We start from the raw sequence: 24,337 nt of genomic DNA, 5'->3' as shown, positions 1-24,337 counted from the left end.
CTGCACAGTCTTTTGGTCATTCTACAGATATTTTTGAATACCAACTACATGTTCCCATGGAGATGGGTGCTAGGATTATATCATGCTTTGAAACATGCAGATGGTCAGGAGACCACACAGGTTGGTGAGTGAGGACTCAGATTTCCAGAGTCAGAGAGAGTTGGCTTGACCTCTGGACATTTGGCTAAGTTATGTATTAGACTGGTGAGCCTTTGGCCATCTACTGAACCTGCCTGAGGATCTGTTTCCCCATCTGAAAATAGGTGGAAAGAGTATTTCTTGTTTGTTAAGACGATGTGGTTGACATATTAATATATATATTACCATGTGTAAAACAGATAGCTAATGGGAATCTGCTGTACAGGGCAAGGAGCTCAACTGAGTGCTCTGTGGTGACCTAGATGGGTGGGATGGGGGAGGATGGGAAGGAGGGCTAAGAGCGAGGAAATACGTGTGTATATATACACACATATGGCTGATTCAGGGGCTCCCCCAGGAGCTCAGTGGTAAAGAATCTACCTGCGGTGCAGGAGCCGCAGGAAACATGGTTCAATCCCTAGGTCAGAAAGATCACCTGGAGGAGGATATGGTAACCCACTCCACTATTCTTGCCTGGAGAATCCCATGGACAGAAGATCCTTGCAAGTTACAGTCTAGAGAGTCAAAAAGAGTGGGACACAACTGAAGCAGCTTAGCATGCACGCACGCACATGGCTGATTTGCTTCATTTCACAGCAGAAACTAACGTAACATTGTAAGACAGCTATATCCCAACTAAAAACAAACAAACAAACAGGATACTGGTAAACAGCATTGAACTTGAGTCTTGTTATTTATTCAGAAAATGGTTCAAGAATGATTAGCTATGTTATTTTAATGACCACTGTGTTATTTTTTAGTCTAGAAATGGCCTGGTTTAGGAAAATGGAAGCTTTTTGGCATTTTCTTCTTGAAACACACAAGAAAACTGATGGGAGAATTTAAAAAGCATCACAAACCAGAAGTTGAATAAACCGTATTTCTTAGCACAACGTGTACAGGCTTACCAAATGGAGCCAGCTGTCACAAAATAACCCAGGGTTGTTGCTGGTTCTCTTTTTAAGCTTCTGATCGCCAACTGGATGCTTAATCCAGTAGCTGGGCAAGCTTCTCTATGAATATGCAACTTGATGGTTTGCATATTTTCTTAGACATGGAGTAGTATTATGAAATCCTTTGTACAAATCCTTCAGTATGCACACATTCAGAGCTGCTTTCTAACTGGACTTTAGATAAATGACTTTTTTTTTATACAGACAGCTAGCTAATAAAATTCTAAGTGGTTTTGAAGAAAAAAATTACACACTAAATAGCATTTATTAGTTTTGTTACTAAAAAAAAAAAATGCATGTTTCCTATGGAAAATACAAAAAGCAAAAAGAAGAAAATACAAATATTCATCTCTAATCTCAATGACCAGAGATAACGTTTTGTGTATGTATGTATATGTACATATGGAGTGTTATTTTCCTTCAACAAATTTTTCTCCTTTCATTTAATACTATATTGGGATCATTAAATGTTACTACATGAGAGCAGGGGTCAACAGTCTTTCTGCAAAGGGCTAAATGATAAATATATTAGATTTTGTGGGCCATGCAACTTCTGCCCCAGCTACTCAACTCTGCCACCATGGCATGAAAGCAACCAGGAACAACCTCTAAATGAATGACTGTGGCCAAATTCTGCCCGTGGTGGGCTGGGCTTCTCCCCCAACCTGCAGTTCACTGACTCCTCTATACAAAAGCCTCATCAATAATTATGATATGTTATTAAATCTAATTATACTACAGTATCATTGAACTACATTTGTTATAACAGTTATTACGGAAAATGTATGACTTTTTAATCCTCTAGATCTTAGAGATTTCTTCAAGTGTTGTCTTGTTACTGCACACTTTGGGAAATTAAATATAATCAAAGAATAACCAAGCATCAGAGGAATATAGTTTTCTGGAGGTCAGTTAAAAAAATGCAAGAACTCTGACACTACCCTTAATTAAGTGTCTGTTCCATCACCATAATTTCCCAAATTCCTAGTGTTGTTTTGGGAGCAGTGGTCCCATGCAATGAAGGCCAATGCTGCTGGTTACTCTAAGCTACAACAGTGTTTCTGTTTATGACACGAATAGCACAAATCCAACTCTCTGCTGCAGCTGCTACTGAGACCCAGTCACTTTCACAAATAATAACACTGCTTGTTTTGAGATTGTTCTAGTAAGGGGGAATATTCCTTGAATTGATTCCTTTGTCTCTTAACTCTTTGAAACATAGAGTCATGGGTTATACACTATGCTCTGTGGGAAACAAACTCTGGGACAAATACTAGCATTGAGGAGATTTATTAGGGAGTGCTCTTGGGATCATCAACACCTGTGAAAGGAAGGATGGGCTAGAGGGACAACTTGAGCTCTGTTTTATTCGCAGGACAGGCTTCAGCTGACCCCAAGAAAAGTTCTGGAGCTGAGGTGGCTCTGTAGCATTGACTTGAGATGGAGGAAGAGCATGCAGACTTGACACGCTGGAGTTGACCACCTATTGGCTGAGAATGCGTGGGAAGGGCTTGGTGGCTCTCCTTAACAGTCTTTTCCCAAAGGGGGCCAAATAACCAAGGCTGCCATCTGACTGCACTCCCAGCAGTTCATGGGTAAGCCCTTCATTCCTGAAGGGGTTTCTTAGTGTGCATCAAGACATCTACCATCTCATGGGTTAAGTCCCAGTGAGAAACTTGCCCAAGTCAATGTTCTGTTCTCAGTTTGAAAAGCCAATAAAGTGATGTTTTTGAGGTGGTGTGGAATTTTAAGTCTGGTTTAATGAAACCATTTTGTTTAATAATTTCATTCAGTCACCCTATGAATACCAAGATCTGCAAACTCTATGTGCAAGGCAAGTGTGCATAAGTTAGTAAAACAGATTAAAGAGCCATGGGGAGCTTAGAGTGTCTTGGGGGAATGTGCAAATGTGAATTACAAGGTGAAATGATGGCAGTATTGGAGGTGATGTTACAATTATATCCTATAAGAAACCACAATTTGTTCAATTCAAATTCCCATTTTATTTTTTAAACTGCTTCCTTGTTTAAATTTATTAATAAATGGTTATCAGTAGTAATCACAGTTCAATTTCTACTGTAGCAAAGCCTGGAGTCACACATGTAGATGGAAAGACTTGGAGATGGGCACCATGGTTAAGATTTATTATTTACAATACACACTTAGTTATGAGCAGTTCCATGTGCCAGGTAATCCAGCTCTCAGCACTATGATCTATAACCTTCTTCTGGATGTCACTCATTCCTTCCCTCTATGATTGTATATATATTTACCAGCATTTTATAATACATTGCAGGTTTTACTCAGGGGCCCCACTGAATAAAAATACTGTATTAAAATGTATTTTGATTCACACATGGAATGCAGCTTCAGCTCTTTCTCACCTGCAAGTCAAGAATGAGGTCTCTGTACAATTAAAAAGCTAAAGTGGGACTTTATATTGGCACCTGGAGGGCTGTGGACTAAGTTCAAGATTATGAAAAAAATTGATGCAGAATTTCAATAAGGGCAAAAGAGATTTCACTTGGAATACATAAAATGCCAACATTACTGCTTAAGTATGACATATATGCAAGGCATATATGACCACATGCGATTTTATGGTTTCTAGGAAATACTGGGCATCAAAACAGTTTTCTTCAATAAGGCAATTCTGTAATAATGGTGTCACTTATTTATTTATTCATTCTTTCATTCAATAAAGGGTTGATGTGTTGTACATTTCCAGGGAGCATCAGTGATATCATCATCTATGTGGATAGTACCCTTGAAGCGTACAGGACACGACCTTCGCAACCATATTCAGTTTGATCAACAACATAAACTGGGTGAGTCCACGCTTGGCACTGAGAACAGTGCAGTGAGCAAGGCAGATTCGGATCAGACCCCTGTAAAGCTTTATTTCAGATGAAGTCAGACAAAAAACGAGTAGCTACAAAAACCAAATGAATATAAACTGAGATGAGTCCTAGAAGTATAGGGATGGGATAGCACAAGGACCTCTAACAAGGGCTACTAAGAAAGAAATTCGGAGGAAGCAATATTCAAGTTGAAGCATAAAGGATAAGTTTCCTTATGGATGTGAAAACGGGTTAGCAAAGGATGTTTCAGGAAGAGGGAAGGATATTTCAGAAAGGAAAAACAACAGCAACAAATCACATCACGAAAGATATGGGATAGCCAAGGAACTGAAGTGTAGCTGGGAAATGGAGGAGACAGGACTGAAGGGGGAGTCAGGGGCAGTGCCCTGTAGTGAGGTCACGCTTGTGCATATGGAGAAGACATCTGACACTGACGAAATACATGTGGCTGATGATATGAGGACTCTTTCAGTAGAACAAGTGAGAGACAGCGGTGGCTTGTCTAGGGCAATGCCGAAAAAGGTGAGAAGAAGTAGACAGATAAAAGAGGTTTTCTACTGAAATGTCTTAACCTAACTTCATTCTGCTATTTGTTGGCCAGTACTGTGAATTATTTTGACCTTTGCATGCTCTTAAGATAGTATTAAACATCAACTATTGTCAGTGATTCTGTGAAGAGCAGAATTATTTGAAGTTAACATCAAAGACCATTGCAATCAAGTGTTGGGTTTGCCTATTAATATGTCATAATGACAATAAAACAGTCATTACACTCTCATTCATCAGAAATCTATTTGACAACCTAAAATTTAATCCCTCTTTACTCTTCCATAACATGGAGTATCTACTCATTTGAGATTGTGGTGAAGATGCAAAGAGATGATACATACCTAAAGCACTCATCACAATGTCTGCTATACCATATTTGTTGTTGGATATTTTTTACTACTGCTATTATTCATACTTATGATGGGAGTCTGGGGTGAGAATTAATCACCGTTTTTCCTCTGAGTTGGCTGGGCACCAAAATTTTGGGAAAGAGATACAGCAGTTAAATCAAGAGAGATAGAAATATTAGCTTTAAGAGAGATAGAAATATTAGCTTTATCACCAATGTTGCTGAATTTAAGAACATGATTGGCTTTTCTGCCCACTTGCACCAAATCTAGCAATGGATACCCTTAACTGAAGGAAACCTTTATATTTACACCTCGAAATTGCTCTTGTGCCTCCATCAGGAACACAGAGGGTTCGAGCAAGACCAGGACCCTGCCCTGATTCTGGTATGCTTATGTCATGGAAGAAGTGAACAGTACACTTTCACTCTTCCCTGGAACCAGAGAGGGGAGGAATTGAGAGCAAGGATCCTGGAGTTTGATTGAGTGACTATACCTGGCTGTGCCATTCATCAGCCAAGCAGACATACAAGTCCCTCAGAGCTTCTATGAGTTAATCTCCTCACCTAGAAGATGGGAATGATAAAGTGCTACCTCACAGGACTGCTGTGAGGATTAAAGAAATGAAAATGTTGGTATCTGGCACGTAGAAATATGTTTGCCATGACCAGCATCTAAAAAAAAAAAGAGTACCGAAAATGCCGCACTCTATACTTTTCCAATCTCATCCACCAGAAAGATTACTGTTCTTCCCCAGGGGAAGAGCATACGAGAAGAAAATATTTCTGAAAGAGAAGGGAATACATATTTCCAGTGCAATCCCTTCCTGAGGCATGGGATGGGGGGTAAGCCCTTCCTCTATGCTGAAGATGAGGGAAGAGTAGGAGTTGACCTCCCATATAGTCTATCATGGACTTTCCTGGTGGCTCCGACGATCAACAATCTGCCTGCTACTCAGGAGACCTGGATTTGATCCCTGGATTGGGGAGATCCCCTGGAGAAGGGAATGGCTACCCACTCCAGTATTCCTGCTTGGAGAATCCCATGGACAGAGGAACCTGGTGGGCTACAGTCCATGGTGTTACAAAGAGTCAGACACGACTGAGCAACTAACACACACACACACACCCTACTCTATCACTTGATACCTTGGCCTTCAGTCACACACACACACACACACACACACACACACACACACACCCTACTCTATCACGTGATACCTTGGCCTTCAATCTGTCCTATCTGCCAGGTCCCTGTCTCTCCCTCCAACTACAAAGACAGGGATCTGTCACATTCATCAGTATATCCTCTTTATAACGTTGTACCATGTACTGTGCTTTGCATGCACTGTGCCATTTACAATCCGTGCCTGATGGATTTGAACACGAGCTTCTATGTCTGAGCTACCTTGTTTCTTAACTGACTTAATTATGAAGGGCTGCTGCTGAGTGGCAAAACACAGGCCCTGAGCAGGAAGAATGAGGTTCCCATTTGTCTGCTCCTTTCTTCAGACCCTGATTTTCAGGACTACCCAGAAAGCTGGGTGCCTAAAGCTAACAAAAATTTTCTTACCAAAAGGCAAACACTCTTTACATTTACATTCCTTGCTTCTGATTTTTGCCCTACTTTAAAATTCTTGGGTTTCTCTGTCCAAAGCAGAAACAAAGAATTTAGAAAAAGTTTATTATCTTGATATCTTTTATTACCTTGATATCTTTCCTTCATATATATGCTCATCAATTAGATTTAGCTACATGTATGACACAGAGGAAGGAATATTAGGTTGGTGCAAAAATAATTTTGGTTTTGCATTACTGAATTTTGCCATTTGATATTGGAATACATTCTTAAATAAATGTGGTTTGTTATACATTATTTTAACGTGCATTTCTTGCTTTATATTTTTTGCTAATGAATTATTCCTTGGTGTTTATTTTATATGTATTTTAGACTAGGGAAATGATGTTAGACAAAAATCAATTCAAATGATCTTATTTGAGCACAAAATGGGTCATAAAGCAGTGGAGACAACTATGACTTCAACAATGCATTTGGCCCAGAAACTTTTAATGAACATACAGTGCACTGGAGGTTCAAGTAGTTTTGCAAAGTAGATTAGAGCCGTGAAGATGAGGAGTGCAGCAGAGGCTAGCCATTGGAAGTGTACAACGACCAACTGAGAGGATCACTGAAGCTAATCCTCTTTCAACTACATGCAAAGTTGCTGAAGAACTCAACATCGACCATCCTATGGTCATTTGGCATTTGAAGCAAATTGGAAAGATGAAAAAACTGATAAATGGGTGTCTCAAGAGCTGACTGCAAATCAAATAAACAGTTTCTTTTAGAAGTGTCATTTTCTCTTACCCTATGCAACAGCTCTATGCAACAACAATGTGAATTTTATGTAACAACCAGTGATGACCAGTTCAGTGGCTGGACTGAGAACAATCTCCAAAGCCAAACTTGCACCAATAAAAGTGTCATGGGCACTGTTTCATGGTTTGCTGCTAGTTTAATCCACTGCAGCTTTCTGAATCCTAGTGAAACCATTACATCTGAGAAGTATGCTCAGCAAATCAATGAGATGCACAAAAAACTACAACTCCTGCAATCAGTGGTGGTCAACAAAAAGGGCCCAATTCTTTTCTGTGACCTGGCTGCATATCACACAACCAATGCTTCAAAAGGTGAACAAACTGGGCTACAATTTTTGTCTGAGGTGCAATATCCATGTGACCTCTGTCCAACTGACTACCACTTCTTCAAGCATCTTGACAACTTTTTGTACGGAAAATGCTTCCACAACCAGCAGGATGCAGAAAAAGCTATCCAAGACTTCATCGAATCCCAAAGCATAAGTTTTTATGCTATAGTAATAAACAAACTAATTTCTCATTGGCAAAAATGTGTTGATTGTAATGGTTCTTATTTTGATTAATAAACATGTGTTTGAGCCTAGTTACAGTGATTTAAAACTTAGCATCCATAAATAATTACTTTTGCACCAACCTAATAGTTTCTTTCATTTGTACTATTTATTCACTGAGACCATTTATTTGTTATTTACTATTTGCCCTCCCCAATTACAGTGTATGTTCAATGGGACTTTATCTAATATTTTGTCTGGCTCTTGGATGCCATGGTTTTATGCCACAGTTTAGTTAAACTGTGACCAGCTGGCCAAATCCAACATACTGCCTGCTTTGTAAATAAAGTTTTATGGGGAAACTATCAGATCTGTGTGTTCACATATTGTCTTTAACTGCTTTTGCCCTATAACACCTGACCTGAGAAGTTGTGACAAAGATTGGGTGGCCCTCAAAACCTTTTACTATGTGGTTGGCTCACTACAGAAAATGTTGGTTAATCTCTGGCATTAACTACTAACTGATGCATTCTAAGTATTTAAACACTTGCAGAATGAAGGAGTGAGTGAATCAATAAACATATAACCTATATAGATAGAGAGTAGAAAATACAGATAGATAAAATAGTGTGTTAAAGGGATAGGACTATGCTTAAAAACTGTTTTTCTTTTTAAATCTTGTAATATTTAAGAACGTCATTTTTTAAAGCAGATGCAGAATTTTAAAATACCACCACTTCTGTAGATTGCTGGGAATATTGAGTTCTTGTGGCTCAAGAACTGCTTCAAATATAGATTACTGAGCCTTTTGCCCATGCTTTCATTTTTAGTTCAAAAGCCAAGCACCCTCATTCCTAATTATCCTTCTAACTGTGAGCTAACAGTGGGGTAAGCCAGCCCATGGGGATTACTTGAGAAGCTATTTCCACAGTCAATGATGCGAGTTGTTCAAACATGAGTGGATCAGAAACAGACCTGACTTATGGAGTAATGTAAATAATATTTACCAAACTGGTCATTTATCAAAATTAAATTGATCCAAGACCCCACGAGGCTTGGTTATCTTAGTCTCTACTCCAGACATAACATTTACCTGATAACTCACAAAGCTCCCAGGCCAGCTCCATCCTCCTTAGCTTGGCATTTCTTACTTGGACCTTTCAAAGAAGCCTTCTTTGTTTAAACTTAAATCTGTTAAACAAGAAAAAGCAGTGAGCCTTTACATTTTTAAAAGATCAAGAAAAGAAAAGAGGAGAAAGAGACACTTTATTTGTTTCACACAAGGATGAAAATTGGTCTCGCTCACTGACTCCATCCATCTCCAGGTTCCTCTGAGTATGGTAACAGGATTTTTAAAGCTATTTGCTCATTTGCTTAATGCTCCTTTAGGGGGCTTTCCAATGAGTAACACAGCCCAAAAAGAGGAGAAACAATCTATTCACCAAAAGGCTGCATTTTTAAAAGACATTTTGCATACTCCATTTCACAAAAAAACAATGGTTGCAAGAGCTCTGGGACATTAATTTTTCAAAGGCAAAATATTCATCTTTAATGCACATGGCCATAGGTTCAAAAAGCAATGTTAAGTTTGTGTATGTTGGCTGGAGTAACGCTATTTAAGACTTCCTCCTAGTTCTCCACTTCAGGAACAGTTTCATCCAACAGTGTTCAGCGTGTTGCTTTGCATTTCAAAGCCCTAAAATCAAATGTAATCAAGGTTCCAGGGTGGCTTTCAATGTAGAAGGCATGTGTTTAAGTGGATTTATAGGTATTTACATCCTTAATGAACACTGGTGTCATTTTTTCTAAAGTAACTCAACAACATGGTGTAAATTATTTGATCTTTTTTTTTTTTTTTTGCCAAAAGTAAGTAAAAGATCACAGTGCCCTAGAAAGCGGCCTGACCATCTGAGTGACCTCATTAAACATGGCTGCACCATCTAGCCCAGAGTTCCCATCTATAATTAATCATGAAAATGGCTAGACTAAGTAGAACTCAATTATGATGAAGGGTCAAATTTTTGAAGACAAAGTTGAAATGATTCTGAGGCTCAGGGTGATACAGCTCTTTGTAAAGGTTCACTTCAGAATTGACCTTTCTTGAGTGGAGAAGCGGAAAGTCTTAGACTGAACAAGGAAAGGCAGCAATTCTAGAAAAAACAGCAATGATGTATATGAACCCACACGGAGAATGAAGAGACCAAGTAGGACAGAATGTCAGAGACATTCAAAAAGTCATGCAAACAGAAATGGTGCAGGGATGCTAGTTGTGAATCTACTTCATAAGGGACATATTTTTTGAGGCCAATAACATCTTTCTACACAGTTTCAAATGTAGGGTATCACTTAAGCCTCTTTCTGCTCCATATCTAAATCTATAGGAAGTCCAGCAGCCGTGTACTCTGCTTTTACTAGATTAAGCATATCCAGATGATTTTAATAAAGTTTTAAAAGGACATTAGTTTCCTGCTATTTCAATGAAAACCACTTGCAAGATGAATTTAAAGCAACAGATCTATTGCATGTCAACACATGCTCTCTTTATGCAAATACACCACTTTTCTCAAACAGCCAACAAAACAAAACACGGACACAATCATCAAGTGCATGAGACACAGGAGAAAAATGTCATTGTTGTAAATGTTTATGGGTAAAAAAAAAATGGAGAGTGTGATGGGTGCCAGGGTAAGCTGCCCAGATTTCCAGGATGAAGACTGAGGTTCTTATTACTTCAATGGCTAAAAGCACTCAGCGTCTGTTCGAGTTCCTCTCTCTGGGAATTGTCAGCCAAGCAGTATCTTTTTAAAATTGTTTTATTGCAATATAGTTGATTTACAATGTTGTGTCTCACTTGTGTAGCATATTGATTCAGTTATACATATATATCTACTTATTCTTTTTCAGATTCTTTCCCCATATACGTTATTACAGAATACTGAGGAGAGTTTCCTGTACTAAGCAGTAGGTCCTTGTTGCCTGTCTATTTTATATGTAGTAGTTTGTGTATGTTAATCCCAAGCTCCTGGTCTATAATATCCCTCCTACCTCACATCTCCCCTTTGGTAACAATGTTTGTTCTTGAAATCTGTGAGTTTGTTCCTATTTTGTAAATAAGCTCATTTATATAATTTCTTTTAAAAATTAGATTCTGCATATTAGTAATATGTGATATTTGTCTTTGTCTGACATATTTCACTTAGTATGATCATCTCTAGATCCATCATGCTACTGTAAATGGCATTATTTTGTTCTTTTTATGGCTGAGTAATATCCCATTATATACACACACACACACACACACCCACACACACATATTCTTTACCCATTCCTCTGTTGATGGACATTTAGGTTGCTTCCATATCTTGGCTATTGTAAATAGTGCTGCAATGAAACACTGGGGTGCATATATCTTTTCTTTTTTTTTTTTTTTTTTAATTTTTTTATTAGTTGGAGGCTAATTACTTCACAACATTTCAGTGGGTTTTGTCATACATTGATATGAATCAGCCATAGATTTACACTTATTCCCCATCCCGATCCCCCCTCCCACCTCCCTCTCCACCCGATTCCTCTGGGTCTTCCCAGTGCACCAGGCCGGAGCACTTGTCTCATGCATCCCACCTGGGCTGGTGATCTGTTTCACCATAGATAGTATACATGCTGTTCTTTTGAAACATCCCACCCTCACCTTCTCCCACAGAGTTCAAAAGTCTGTTCTGTATTTCTGTGTCTCTTTTTCTGTTTTGCATATAGGGTTATCGTTACCATCTTTCTAAATTCCATATATATGTGTTAGTATGCTGTAATGTTCTTTATCTTTCTGGCTTACTTCACTCTGTATAAGGGGCTCCAGTTTCATCCATCTCATTAGGACTGGTTCAAATGAATTCTTTTTGACGGCTGAGTAAAATTCCATGGTGTATATGTACCACAGCTTCCTTATCCATTCATCTGCTGATGGGCATCTAGGTTGCTTCCATGTCCTGGCTATTATAAACAGTGCTGCGATGAACATTGGGGTGCATGTGTCTCTTTCAGATGTGGTTTCCTCAGTGTGTATGCCCAGAAGTGGGATTGCTGGGTCATATGGCAGTTCTATTTCCAGTTTTTTAAGGAATCTCCACACTGTTTTCCATAGTGGCTGTACTAGTTTGCATTCCCACCAACAGTGTAAGAGGGTTCCCTTTTCTCCACAGCCTCTCCAGCATTTATTGCTTGTAGACTTTTGGATAGCAGCCATCCTGACTGGTGTGTAATGGTACCTACCTCATTGTGGTTTTGATTTGCATTTCTCTAATAATGAGTGATGTTGAGCACCTTTTCATGTGTTTGTTAGCCATCTGTATGTCTTCTTTGGAGAAATGTCTGTTTAGTTCTCTGGCCCATTTTTTGATTGGGTCATTTATTTTTCTGGAATTGAGCTGCAGGAGTTGCTTGTATATTTTTGAGATTAATCCTTTGTCTGTTTCTTCATTTGCTATTATTTTCTCCCAATCTGACGGCTGTCTTTTCACCTTACTTATAGTTTCTTTTGTAGTGCAAAAGCTTTTAAGTTTCATTAGATCCCATTGGTTTAGTTTTGCTTTTATTTCCAATATTCTGGGAGGTGGGTCATAGAGGATCTTGCTGTGATTTATGTCGGAGAGTGTTTTGCCTATGTTCTCCTCTAGGAGTTTTATAGTTTCTGGTCTTACATTTAGATCTTTAATCCATTTTGAGTTTATTTTTGTGTATGGTGTTAGAAAGTGTTCTAGTTTCATTCTTTTACAAGTGGTTGACCAGTTTTCCCAGCACCACTTGTTAAAGAGGTTGTCTTTTTTCCATTGTATATCCTTGCCTCCTTTGTCTTAGGAGTATATCTACCTAAAGAAACAAAAGACCTATACATAGAAAACTATAAAACACTGATGAAAGAAATCAAAGAGGACACAAACAGATGGAGAAACATACCGTGTTCATGGATTGGAAGAATCAATATTGTCAAAATGGCTATTCTACCCAAAGCAATCTATAGATTCAATGCAATCCCTATCAAGCTACCAACGGTATTTGTCACAGAACTAGACCAAAGAATTTCACAATTTGTATGGAAATACAAAAAACCTCGAATAGCCAAAGTAATCTTGAAAAAGAAGAATGGAACTGGAGGAATCAACCTGCCTGACTTCAGACTCTACTACAAAGCCACAGTCATCAAGACAGTGTGGTACTGGCACAAAGACAGAAATATAGACCAATGGAACAGAATAGAAAGCCCAGAGATAAATCCACGAACCTATGGACACCTTATCTTTGACAAAGGAGGCAAGGATATATCTTTTCAAATTATGGTTTTCTTCAGATACATGCCCAGATGTGGAATTGCTGGATCATATATGGTATTCTTAGTTTAAGGAACCGCTTACTGTTCTCCATAATGGTTTCCCTGGTAGCTCAGATGGTAAACAGTCTGCCTGCAATACTGTAGACCTAGGTTCAATCCCTGGGTCTGCAAGATCCCCTGGAGAAAGAAATGGCAACCCACTCCAGTGTTCTTGCCTGGAAAATCCCATGGATGGAGGAGCCTTCCAGGCTTGGAGGGCTACAGTCCATGGGGTCGCAAAGAGTCAGACATAACTTTTTTTTTTTTTCTCACTGTTCTTCATAGCAGCTGTACCAATTTATATTCCCACCAATAGGGCAGGAAGGTTCCCTTTCCTCCACACCATCTCCAGCACTTATGGTTTGTAGACTTTTTGATGATAGCCATTCTGACCAGTGTGAGGTGATACAAAGAAAATCTTTTCCAAGGTTATACCTGTTCTCTGGAGACAGCTCACAATTCAAAGACAGATCAATATGTGTATGTATATGTGAAGGGGAGGGTAGTGAGAGGTGTATAAAGTCATGGTTCCCTGAGATCAGGTGACCTGAGGAGCCATTCTAGTTGGGAGTTACTGAAACCTTCCTTGTCACTACAGTGCATTCCAGCATCTCCTTGGGCCCAGTTCAACTTCCTGTAATCTCCCACGGGGTTTACTCTCAAGAGCCCTGCATGCAAATCTCTAAGCCAATTTCCCAGGGAAGCCAACCTAAGAGGGTGAAGACTATTCCTTCCTAATGTCTCTCTCATTGATTTTATTTTTAACTTTTTATTATGGAAACATCAAATATATACAGAAGTCAAGAAAAGAACACAACTCATCAAATTTATAAACATCTTGCCATTCTGGTTTCATCTAATCTTTGTTAAAACTATATTCTTTTAAAGTAAATAATTTCACCCATAAATACTTCACTATGTATTTAACATATAAAGGTTTGGTTTTTTTTTTTTTTTGAGGCAATAATCATGCCATTATTATAAGATATAAATTAATTGTAATTCCTTAAAGCCACCTAAAACCCAATATGTATCCAATATTCCTTAGTTGTTTCCATTTTTTTAGAGTACACATTGATTTGCAATTTTTTTTATCAAGAGGCTCTTTAGTTCCTCTTCACTTTCTGCCATTAGAGTGGGATATCATCTGCATATCTGAAGTGGCTATTTCTCCAAGCAATCTTGATTCCAGCTTGTGACTCATCCAGCCCAGCATGATGTACTCTGCATATAAATTAAATAAGCACGGTGACAATATACAGCCTTGTTGTACTCTTTTTCCAATTTTGAACCAGACAGTTGTTTCGTGTTTGGTTTTAACTGCTGTTTCTTGACCCACATACAGGTTCCTCAGGAGACAGGTAAGGTGGTCTAGTACTACCAGGTCTTCAAGAACTTTCCACAGTTTGTTGTGACTCACACAGTCAAAAGCTTTAGCTTAGTCAACGAAGCAGCAGAATTTTTTCTGGAACTTCCTTGCTTTTTCTATCACCCAACAAATGTTGGCAATTTGATCTCTGTTCCTCTGTCTTTTCTAAATCCAGTTTACACATCTCAAAGTTCTCTGTTCACATACTGCTGAAGGTTAGCTTGAAGGATTTTTGGCATAACTTTGTGCGCATGTGAAATGAGCACAACTGTATGAAGTTTGAACATTCTTTGGCAGTGACCTTCTTTGGGACTGGAATGAAAACTGAACCTTTTCCAGTCCTGTGACCACTACTGAGTTTTCCAAATTTGCTGGCATATTCAGTGCAGCACTTTAACAGCATCATCTTTTAGTATTTGAAATAGCATTTACATACAAGTGTACACAGTATGTTCAGCAAGACAGGTCATATCTTATATGAGGCTATAAAGCAAATCTCACTGCGTTTAAAAGGATTGAAATCATACTAAAATTTCTAATAACAACACAATTAAATTATAAAGTAGTAACGACAAGAAATCTAGGAAAATTCGAAGTACTTGAAAATTAAACAACACCCTTCCCAATAATCCCTGGTTAAAGGAGCCTTTAGAAAACGTGTCTAACTTAACAATAATGCAAACACAAAGTACAGTTGATGGAATGGACCTGAAACAGTGCTTCGAGGATAACTTACAGCTTTAAATACTTGTATCAGAAACAAAAAGAGGTCAAAATCAATGACTGGGAGAGGGTCTTAGCTACATACACACTGCTGGCTGGGCGTGAGGCCTTGTGCACTTACACTGGAGAAAGAAGGTCCACCCAAAAGTGAAAACTGGGGCAGACTTATGAACTGCTTGAAAGTGGGATGCTGAACATTCCCAAACCTTGTCGGCAAAAGTGGAAAGCCTTAACGGCTCAAGGTGCTCAAGCACACCTGACTGATCACTGGCTGGACTGCTAAGCTATTGGAAGCCAGGCTCAAAAATATTTTAGAAGACGGCGGGGCGGGGGGGAAGCACATAACTTTCTACTTCAAGAAACTGGTAAGGGGTAACAAGATGGCGACTGAGACGGTGGAGCTTCATAAGCTGAAGCTTGCTGAACTAAAGCAGGAGTGTCTTGCTCGTGGTTTGGAGACCAAGGGAATAAAACAAGATCTCATCAACAGGCTCCAGGCATATCTTGAAGAGCATGCTGAAGAGGAGGCAAATGAAGAAGAGGTACTGGGAGATGAAACAGAGGAAGAAGAACCAAAGACCTTAGAACTGCCTGTCAAAGAGGAAGAACCTCCTGAAAAAACGGTTGATGTGGCAGCAGAGAAAAAAGTGGTAAAAATTACATCTGAAATACCACAGACTGAGAGGATGCAGAGGAGAGCTGAATGATTCAATGTACCTGTGAGTTTGGAGAGTAAGAAAGCTGCCCGGGCAACTAGATTTGGGATTTCTCCAGTTCCATCAAAAGGTCTGTCGTGTGACACCAGGCCTATGGTTAACCTGGATAAGCTAAAACAAAGAGCTCAAAGGTTTGGTTTGAGTGTCTCTTCAATCTCCAGAAAGTCAGAGGATGACGAAAAGCTGAAAAAGAGGAAGGAACAATTTGGGATTGTCACAAGTTCAGCTGGAACAGGAACCACAGAGGATACAGAGGCAAAGCAGAGGCAAAGAGCAGAGCGCTGTGGAATTGCTTGATGAAAAGCTTTTAATGCTTTCTGTTCTCCGGTGTTTTCCACCTCTTTGACTCTTCCTGGTCACCTACATACCTAAATGCACAGTTATGTGCCTAGGTCCTGCCTTGCAATGAGGGTGCATGTACCCCAGGTACATCTGTGAACTCCAGCAGCAGTTTGACTTATTGCAGTTCCAACTTTAAGGTTTTTGTTGTTGTGTTGTTGTTTTTTAATTATTATTTTGCTTGTTAATAAAAAAAAGAATAGAAAAAAGAAAAAAAAAAAAAGAAACTGGTAAAGAAGAGCAAAGTAAATCCAAAGCAACTTAAAAAAGAAAGAAAACAGCAAAGCAGAATCCAAAAAAAATAGACATCAGCAAACAAGACAGAAAAATGAAGTCAGCCAAAAGCTGGTTCTTTGAAAAAAGCAACAAAGTCAGGAACCTAGAGTGACTGAGGAAAAACGAGAACACAAATCAATCCCACAAATGAGTACCTCTTCAGATTCGGTAAACTTTAAAACTAACAAAAAGCACAGGTGAAGTTTAAAGTTATAAGCAAGACTCTTTGGAAATCCAGTACTGAATAATCACCTCAAAAACCACATCACAACTCTGATGTTTATCTGTTCAGCACAATCACAAGCTGGGCTTTTAAAAGGATGATTTAACATAAACACACCCATACTAGGGACTGAAGTGAAGCTGTAAAGCCAGGTATCTACCCATCCCCGTAAACTCATCATGAACAAGCTCCTAAGGCAGCATATCAGGAATTTCTGTAACTCCCTGAATGGGGGCTAGCTTTACAGAATAACCACTAGGTTTTTTTTACCTCTTCTACAGTGCCTTCATCAATTTTTGCTTTTTAAAATTTCTCTGTAGTATTCATGGTGTGTTCCAAACTGTGACTTTCAAAACAAATGAAAAGCTAATTTTCCTCAAGCTATTTCTATAAGAATTACAGGCAGAGAGATAATGCCTTACAATGTATTTAAGGGGTTTCCCTGGTAGCTCACACTGTAAAGAATCTGCCTGCACTGCAGGAGACCTGGGTTCGATCCCTGGGTCAGGAAGATCCCCTTGGAGAAGGGAATGGCTACTCACTCCAGTATTCTTGCCTGGAGAATTCCATGGACAGAGGAGCCTAAGGACACATAAGACAATGTCTAAATATTGAGAGTAAGACTAGGAAGTGCCAGTACATTTGAAATATTGTTGAGCTCTTTCCCCCATTTAATAAGACTGCATTGCTGCTGCTGCTAAGTCACTTCAATCGTGTCCAACTCTGTGCAACCCCAAAGACAGCAGCCCACCAGGCTCCCCCGTCCCTGGGATTCTCCAGGCAAGAACAATGGAGTGGGTTGCCATTGCCTTCTCCGAAGACTGCATTAGGTATATAAAAATCCTAAATATGTCTGAGTTATTCAGATGTGACCATTACAGGTGATTTCTTATTCAATGACTCTGAGAAAAATTCTCAAACAATGAGGCTCAGTGATCTCCTCCATGGCATCAAGTCCCACACTGGCCACAGGCTGTCTTCCCAGACAGAGGGGAAGAATGTGAAAAAACAAAGAAACAAAAAGCAACAGGAATCAAACTAAATGGCACTCAGGAGAAGAGTTTTAATCATTTTGATAGACCTGAGAAAGAGCTGTCATAGTCATGAAAATGCTTTGAAGAAATCTTGATTAGACTCAGCACGATGAAGAAATTAAAAAAAAAAAAAAAAAAAGACAGGTGTCAGTTAAAAAGCAACTCCTTAAATGTAAATCAAAAATAGTTTGTAACTGAGCCAAAGAAGCCATTACAAGCTGCAATATAAACAGGCATTTAATGATTTTTCCAATGTTATGTTATTGATCTAAGAGGCCCTGTGTTTCCGCTGAAATGAATAAGTAATTTGTTTAAGATAACATTAACAGGATTTGCAGCATATTAAATATCTTCGGTCTCGCTCATCGGTAAAATCACCATGATAAAAAACAAATTCTACAGTGTCTTTCAGTGAAACATTTGCATCATTTCAGAAATCACAGCACAAGGCCTGAGACACGAGATACACCCAGCAAGTGCAAAAAGGCATTTCTAAGTCATGACACCTTGAATGGCATTTATTCAGCTTCTAACATATTCATACACTTCTAACATTATTCATACACTTCTAACATCAGACACTACAACTCGAAGCCCTGAAAACACAATGGCAAACAAGAGATGAGGTCTCCGCTCTCGGAGTTTCCAGTCCATCTGGGAAGACAACCAGGGAAGCAAGGTATGCTAAGAAAGGGTACCAGGCTCCATACAGAGAACGGGGCCCAAACCGCTGTAAAGGAAGCCTAAGAAGATCCTGGAGACACGGATGCTGAGGCTGAGGCGAGGATGGAAGTAGGACAGAGCCAGGCTTCTGGGGGGAGAGGATGGTTTAGTAAAAGACGGCTCCTGGCTAAGAAAACTGCAGTCATAGGCACAGTACATGCAAATGGCCAGGTATTTACGTTAAGAGTTGTCTTTTCTGTCAGAAGAGAGACTACTGTGGAATATTACACTTGCTTAGTAAAGCTGCATGTATCAAAAGACAAGTCACAGGACTTTCCTGGTGGTCCAGTGGTTAAGAATCCGCCTTCCAAAGGAGGAAAGCAGGTGTGATCCCTGGTTGGGCATCTAAGCCCACGTGCCGCAACTACTAAGCCCTCCGGCTCTAAAGCCCATGCTCCGCAACAAGAGAAGCCACTGCAAGGAGTGAGCACACTGCAACTAGAGAGTAGTCCCAGTGCGCCAAAACTAGAGAAAGCCCACATGCCGCAACAAAGATCCCCAAAATAAAAATAATAATAAAATAAATAAAAAATAAAGAAGAGAAGGAATTAAAAAAAAAAAAAAAAAAAAAAGCAGCCACCTAACTTCTTAACCTAGGAAGAAGAAAGGTAGAAAGGTCACAGTTTCATCTTGGCCGATTCCCTACATGGCCCTTTCACAGGCCAGGCGTGAGAGGGGGATCCAGGGCTGAGTGCATTTGTGCCTCAGTCACTCAGTCGTGTCTGACTCTTTGCAGCTCTGTGGACTGTAGCCCGCCAGGCTCCTCTGTCCATGGGACTCTCCAGGCAGGAATACCGGAGTGGGTAGCCATTCCTTTTCCAGGGGATCCTCCTGACCCAGGGATCAAACCTAGGTCTCCTGCATTGCAGGCAGATTCTTCATCATCTGGGCCACCAGGGAAGCCCCCAGTGGTGAATAAGACGGCCAAATGAACAAATCAGAGGACTTCTGTGGCTACGTGATTCTGAAATCTAGCTCCCTGATTTCAGGTATCGCTGAATAAAATAGAGCTTAAAAGCTACTGTACTATTGAAAGATGCAAAAATAAGTAAGGGAACAATCATTACAGGACATCAAATACAGTATAACAGGAACATTAAAAGAAGCTTTGACACCTCTTACCCATAAACAAGGAATTATGTTTGCATTTTCAAGTAAATACTACTCACTAGTGTCTTACAGATTCCAGATTTACACACACTTATGTTTACTGTTCACAGCGAGGGAGGCCAAGCAGTATCATAATAATTACTACCAATTATCAGGCACTGCTGGTGGAGTGCCAGACTCTTTGCTGGGAACTTAAAATCTGTGATTGTGGGGCTTCCCTGGTGGTCCAGGGGCTAAGACTCCGAGCTCCCAATGCAGGGGCTGGAGAGCCCCTGGTTGGAGAACTATATCCCACAAGCTGCAAAGAGTTCACATGCTGCAACTAAAGATCCTGCATGCCACAACAAAGATCAAAGATCCTGAGTGCCACAACTGAGACCCAGAGCAGCCAAATTAAACAGACGGACAGACAGTGTGTGATCTCATCTTACAAAGTAACTATCATCATCTCCATCTCTCAGTGAGGAACCTGTGGCTTAAGAGTTTATGTAACAGGCCTCGAGGTGCGTGGCTGACAGGTGGCAGAGGCAGGTTAGGTCCCATGTCAGTGTGACTTTAAAGCCTTTGCATCCCCTTCGCTCCCATTGCACGGCATAATTCCTTGTTTACGGGTAAGAGGTATCAAGGCTTCTTTTAATGTTCCTGTTAAACCATATTTGATGTCCCGTAATGATTATCCCCTTAACTCATTTTTGCGTCTTTCAATAGTACAGTAGCTTTTAAGCTCAGTGACCAGAGCGAGGGAGGTGAAGGGCAACAATGAATGAGTAAAGATGTGACGAGATTTAGGGTGGAGGACTTCCCTGTTGGTACAGTGGGTTAAGAATCCATCTGCCAATGCAGGAGACATGGGTTCGATCCCTGATCTAGGAAGATCCCACGGGCTTCGGGACAACTAAAGTCCCTGCAACACAACTCCTGAGACTGTGCTCTCGAGTCCGGTGCTGCACCTACTGAGCCCACACGCCGAGAGCCCGAGCTCCGCAAGAAGAGAAGCCACTGCAATGGGAAGCCCACGCGCCACAAGGAAGAGCAGCCCCCGAGCGCCACAACTAGAGGAGGCCCACGCACGGCAGGCAGACCCAGCACAGCCAGAAACAAATGAGAGAGATACATGGGGGAAGAAAAAGATTTGGGGTGGGGAGTTCCCATCAGTGCTCTCTCAACCATGCTGAAGTCTCAGGACCGTCTTAATCTCAGGGGCCCTGCCCCCACACCTGAAGTCATCCTTCGGTTTCTAATAATCCATTCCCTTTGGATTCCATGTAAACTGTCTTTCTAAGGATTGTGGGGGCATGGGTCACAAATAAGCAAATGTGAAAACATGTCACTATTAACAGCAGTATCATTCACACCCTGTATCCAGTACTGTTCCTGGTGTCATGAGCTCCTGCGGTGCCTTTCATATTGAAATCTACTTCGAAACAACCATCATAAAAGTTCAAAGCAATGCCAGCTTTATATACATAATCATTTCATGTAATCCTCACAACAATCCTAGAAAATCCGTAACACAGTCCTCAGTTTATAAAGATAAGCAGAAGCTTATCAAAGAATCTGCCCAAGGTCACACAACTATAGCAATATGATTCCAGAGCCTAAACTTTCCATTTCTATAACATGGCATATATTCCTGTGATGGTTATATACTTTTTTTTTTAAATACCAAAAAAAATTTGACCTGAATTTGTGTTTGTAGAAATTTTCATATAGAGCTGCTTATATTCTCCTCATACGTCATCAGAATTATATACTGTTAGTCTGTGGCACTTCGTTTAATAAGAAGAAAACGTTAATCAGCATACTTAACATTTTCACGTGTTTTTATTATTAACACCAGGGAACTTGAAATCTATGTGAAGAAATAGCTGAACAATACATATATTCTTCAATAGCTTTGCATCCTAAGAAAACGGGATGTTTTGTGATGGTTAATATCAAAACTATTTAGGGTCCAACAATAAGAGAGTTGGTATTCGACCTTTTTACAACCCTAATTTAGAAGCAACTGAAGTATCTTTCAGTTTATTTGTTTGTAAAACAAGTATTTGATACCAGTTTAATGGAATAAGTGAATCACAAAAAGTTATAAAATAAATGGGAAAAAGTACAGAGGCAAACAGGTCAATATAGGAATCACCATCTGGTGTCCCCCATTCCTCTCAATTTGCTCTTTTTATCCTTCCAAGTAAACATACAAATCATTTTAGAAAAAGGGCTATAAGAAAGGAACAGAAAAGTGAAAAATATATGATAGAGTATCTCTAAAGAATCAGTACATTTGTCTTCTTTTCTCATCTACGTGCAATACTTACTAACTACTTCCTTTATTTTAGAGACAAGCTCAAAACAAACCAGGCAACAATGCTTGTGAACCAGCTGACTGAACACCACAGCATCTAGACTGGGAAGTGGGCAAGCTCCCACCTTTTAGTTAACACACAAGACAAAGGCCCAACACACTTACCAATTGGTACCTGTTCAGGCTGGCTGAGAGAAACAAATGCTGACGTGTCATCAATCCAGGATATCTCAATGTTACCTGCAATATTGAATTAAAAGCAAAGTAAGCATTTAGCCATTAAGATAGCTATCAGATTCCATTTGTATATCTGATATATTTCGGAACATCCATCAATTTAAAGAGAGATGAGGTGTTAGTTTAAAAGATGATCAAAATCTCAGCACTAAAGAGAAATAAAACTTAAATCTATCACAGTAGCTACTACAGTTAAAACTTCAAGAAAGCAGATAAACCAGGACAACCAGAAGAATCTTTAAAAGTTTGTTTTAAAAACAAACAAAAAAAGATCCTTCTGGATTAAATCCTGAGGCAGTTTATCATTCAACCCAATCTCCTGCCAGGGTTAGAGACTTTTTTCCAATCAAGATCAGGAGAAGGGAGTTCCCTGGTGGTCTAGTCATTAGGATTCGGCACTTTCACTGCTGGGGTCAGGATTTAAAATAAACAAACAAATGAAAACTAATGAAGACTTAAATAAATGAAGGAATATGCCAGGTTCATGTACTAAAAGACTAAAAAGTCCATGAGCCTGGTATATTTTTTAAAAGATCACTAGTAAAAACCAGAGACCATGTGTGTAAGAAATAAGAAAAATTCACTGTTGATCTCAAGGCCAGGGAAAGAACTCAAATAAAGAAAAACAGGTAGAGGATAGAGGATGAGGAAAAGAAGGCATCAGAGAGAGGAAACCAAGACAGACCAATACAGAAAAGAAAAACACGGAGGGACAGAAAGCAGTATAGTGGCACAAAATGACTTTCACATACAGAGACAAGTCCTCTGCAAAGGCGAAACGCAAAGAGTGGAATGCAGGAGAGCAGACAGAGGCAGGAGAGGAGCAGAGGGCTGGGAGCTGGAGAAAACCCAGGGCAAGCAGACATCTACCCACTACCCTCTTCCTGAAAAAACACAGGAGACTGGAATTTTTTTTAAATGGCTAAACATCACCAGAACTTAGTGATGAAAAAATGTCTTATTATCTATTAAAATTTTTGAAGGCTTCGGAACACTTGAAAACTGCTTTGCTTCTCCTTCACAGGAAAGAACTTTTACTTCCTGCTGCACCATGGGGTGCCAGGACTTTCTCAATTACAAAAGTCACAACCATGACTTCCTTAGCTCTCTACCCTGTGTGTTTTTTTTAGACAAATAATATTTGGGGGCTTCCCAGGTGGCTCAGTGGAAAAGAATTCACCTACCAATGCAGGAGATGTGGATTCAATCCCTAGGTTGGAAAGATTCCCTGGAGGAGGAAATGGCAACCCACTCCAGTATTCTTGCCTGAGAAATCCCAGGGACAGAGGAGCCTGGTGGGCCACAGTCCATGGGGTTACAAAGAGTTGCACACGACTTAGTGACTCAACAACAATATTTAGCGTTTCTTAAGTAATTACTCTAGGCCACATACTTCTGAATGCGTTCCATGGATCAGCTGATTTGATCATCCTGACAAGCCTATTAAATAGGCAGTACCATTATCACCATCATCATGTCCAAGGAGGAAACACAAATACAGAGAGGTTACCTGTTCAATATCACACAGCTAACCTTTCTTTAATTAAAATGAAAAATATTCTACTCAGAGCGTCCTGCTGAATTTAGCCAATTAAAGCTTGAGTAAATAGGGGTAAGAGCAACACAAGATGGGAAACAACATCAAAAGCTTACCAAAGGAATGTGCTGTGAAATCTAACTGCATTTAAATTAAAAAGCAGGACCAGAATTTCAGAAGTCATTTAGACTATCTGCAAAGATGAGGATAACTTGCTAGAAACACACTTGTGTTCATTTACGTTCCTAAAAATTGCACGATGTTTTGTACTTATAAAAGCTAATATATGCTTATTTTAAGAAATACTGAAAAGCACAAAGAGGAAGAAAAAATCCTATCTAAAATATTCAGTGATAAGAGCATGGTGCATCCTTTCAGTTTGATTTCTAAGTTCAACAAAAATGATGTTAGTTATATAGGAATTCTACTTTGTATCTGCTTTTTACCATAGATGCTAAAATATAAACACCTTACCATCTTTTAACAAACTTCAACTCTTTCTAAAACGGCTACATGCTAAGCTGTTGGGGACACATTAACATTCACTAAACATGCTTATTATTGGACAATCAAGTCTTTGCTGTTTCCATTTTAATCACAAATTTCCAGAGATGACAGTTTAAATACTTTGTTAAAATTAAGAGACACTGCTGAAGACTTACAATCAGA

General features: G+C 39.6%; 1 protein-coding gene and 1 pseudogene across 1 annotated transcript in view; one reads left to right on the top strand and one right to left on the bottom strand.

Moving 5' to 3' along the window:
* LOC122684278 overlaps positions 1–24,337 on the bottom strand; it is an 831,075-nt gene that overhangs the window by 67,776 nt on the left and 738,962 nt on the right. The window contains 1 exon segment of the mRNA XM_043888282.1: positions 22,060–22,134. Coding sequence (XP_043744217.1) covers positions 22,060–22,134 — 75 coding nt within the window.
* Positions 14,781–16,217, top strand: LOC122684280 (annotated as a pseudogene).

The sequence above is a fragment of the Cervus elaphus genome, chromosome 26, assembly GCF_910594005.1.
Source record: "Cervus elaphus chromosome 26, mCerEla1.1, whole genome shotgun sequence".
Lineage (NCBI taxonomy): Eukaryota > Metazoa > Chordata > Mammalia > Artiodactyla > Cervidae > Cervus > Cervus elaphus.
The sequence above is the reverse complement of the archived record's forward strand: the minus strand, read 5'-3'. Positions and strand labels throughout refer to the sequence as shown.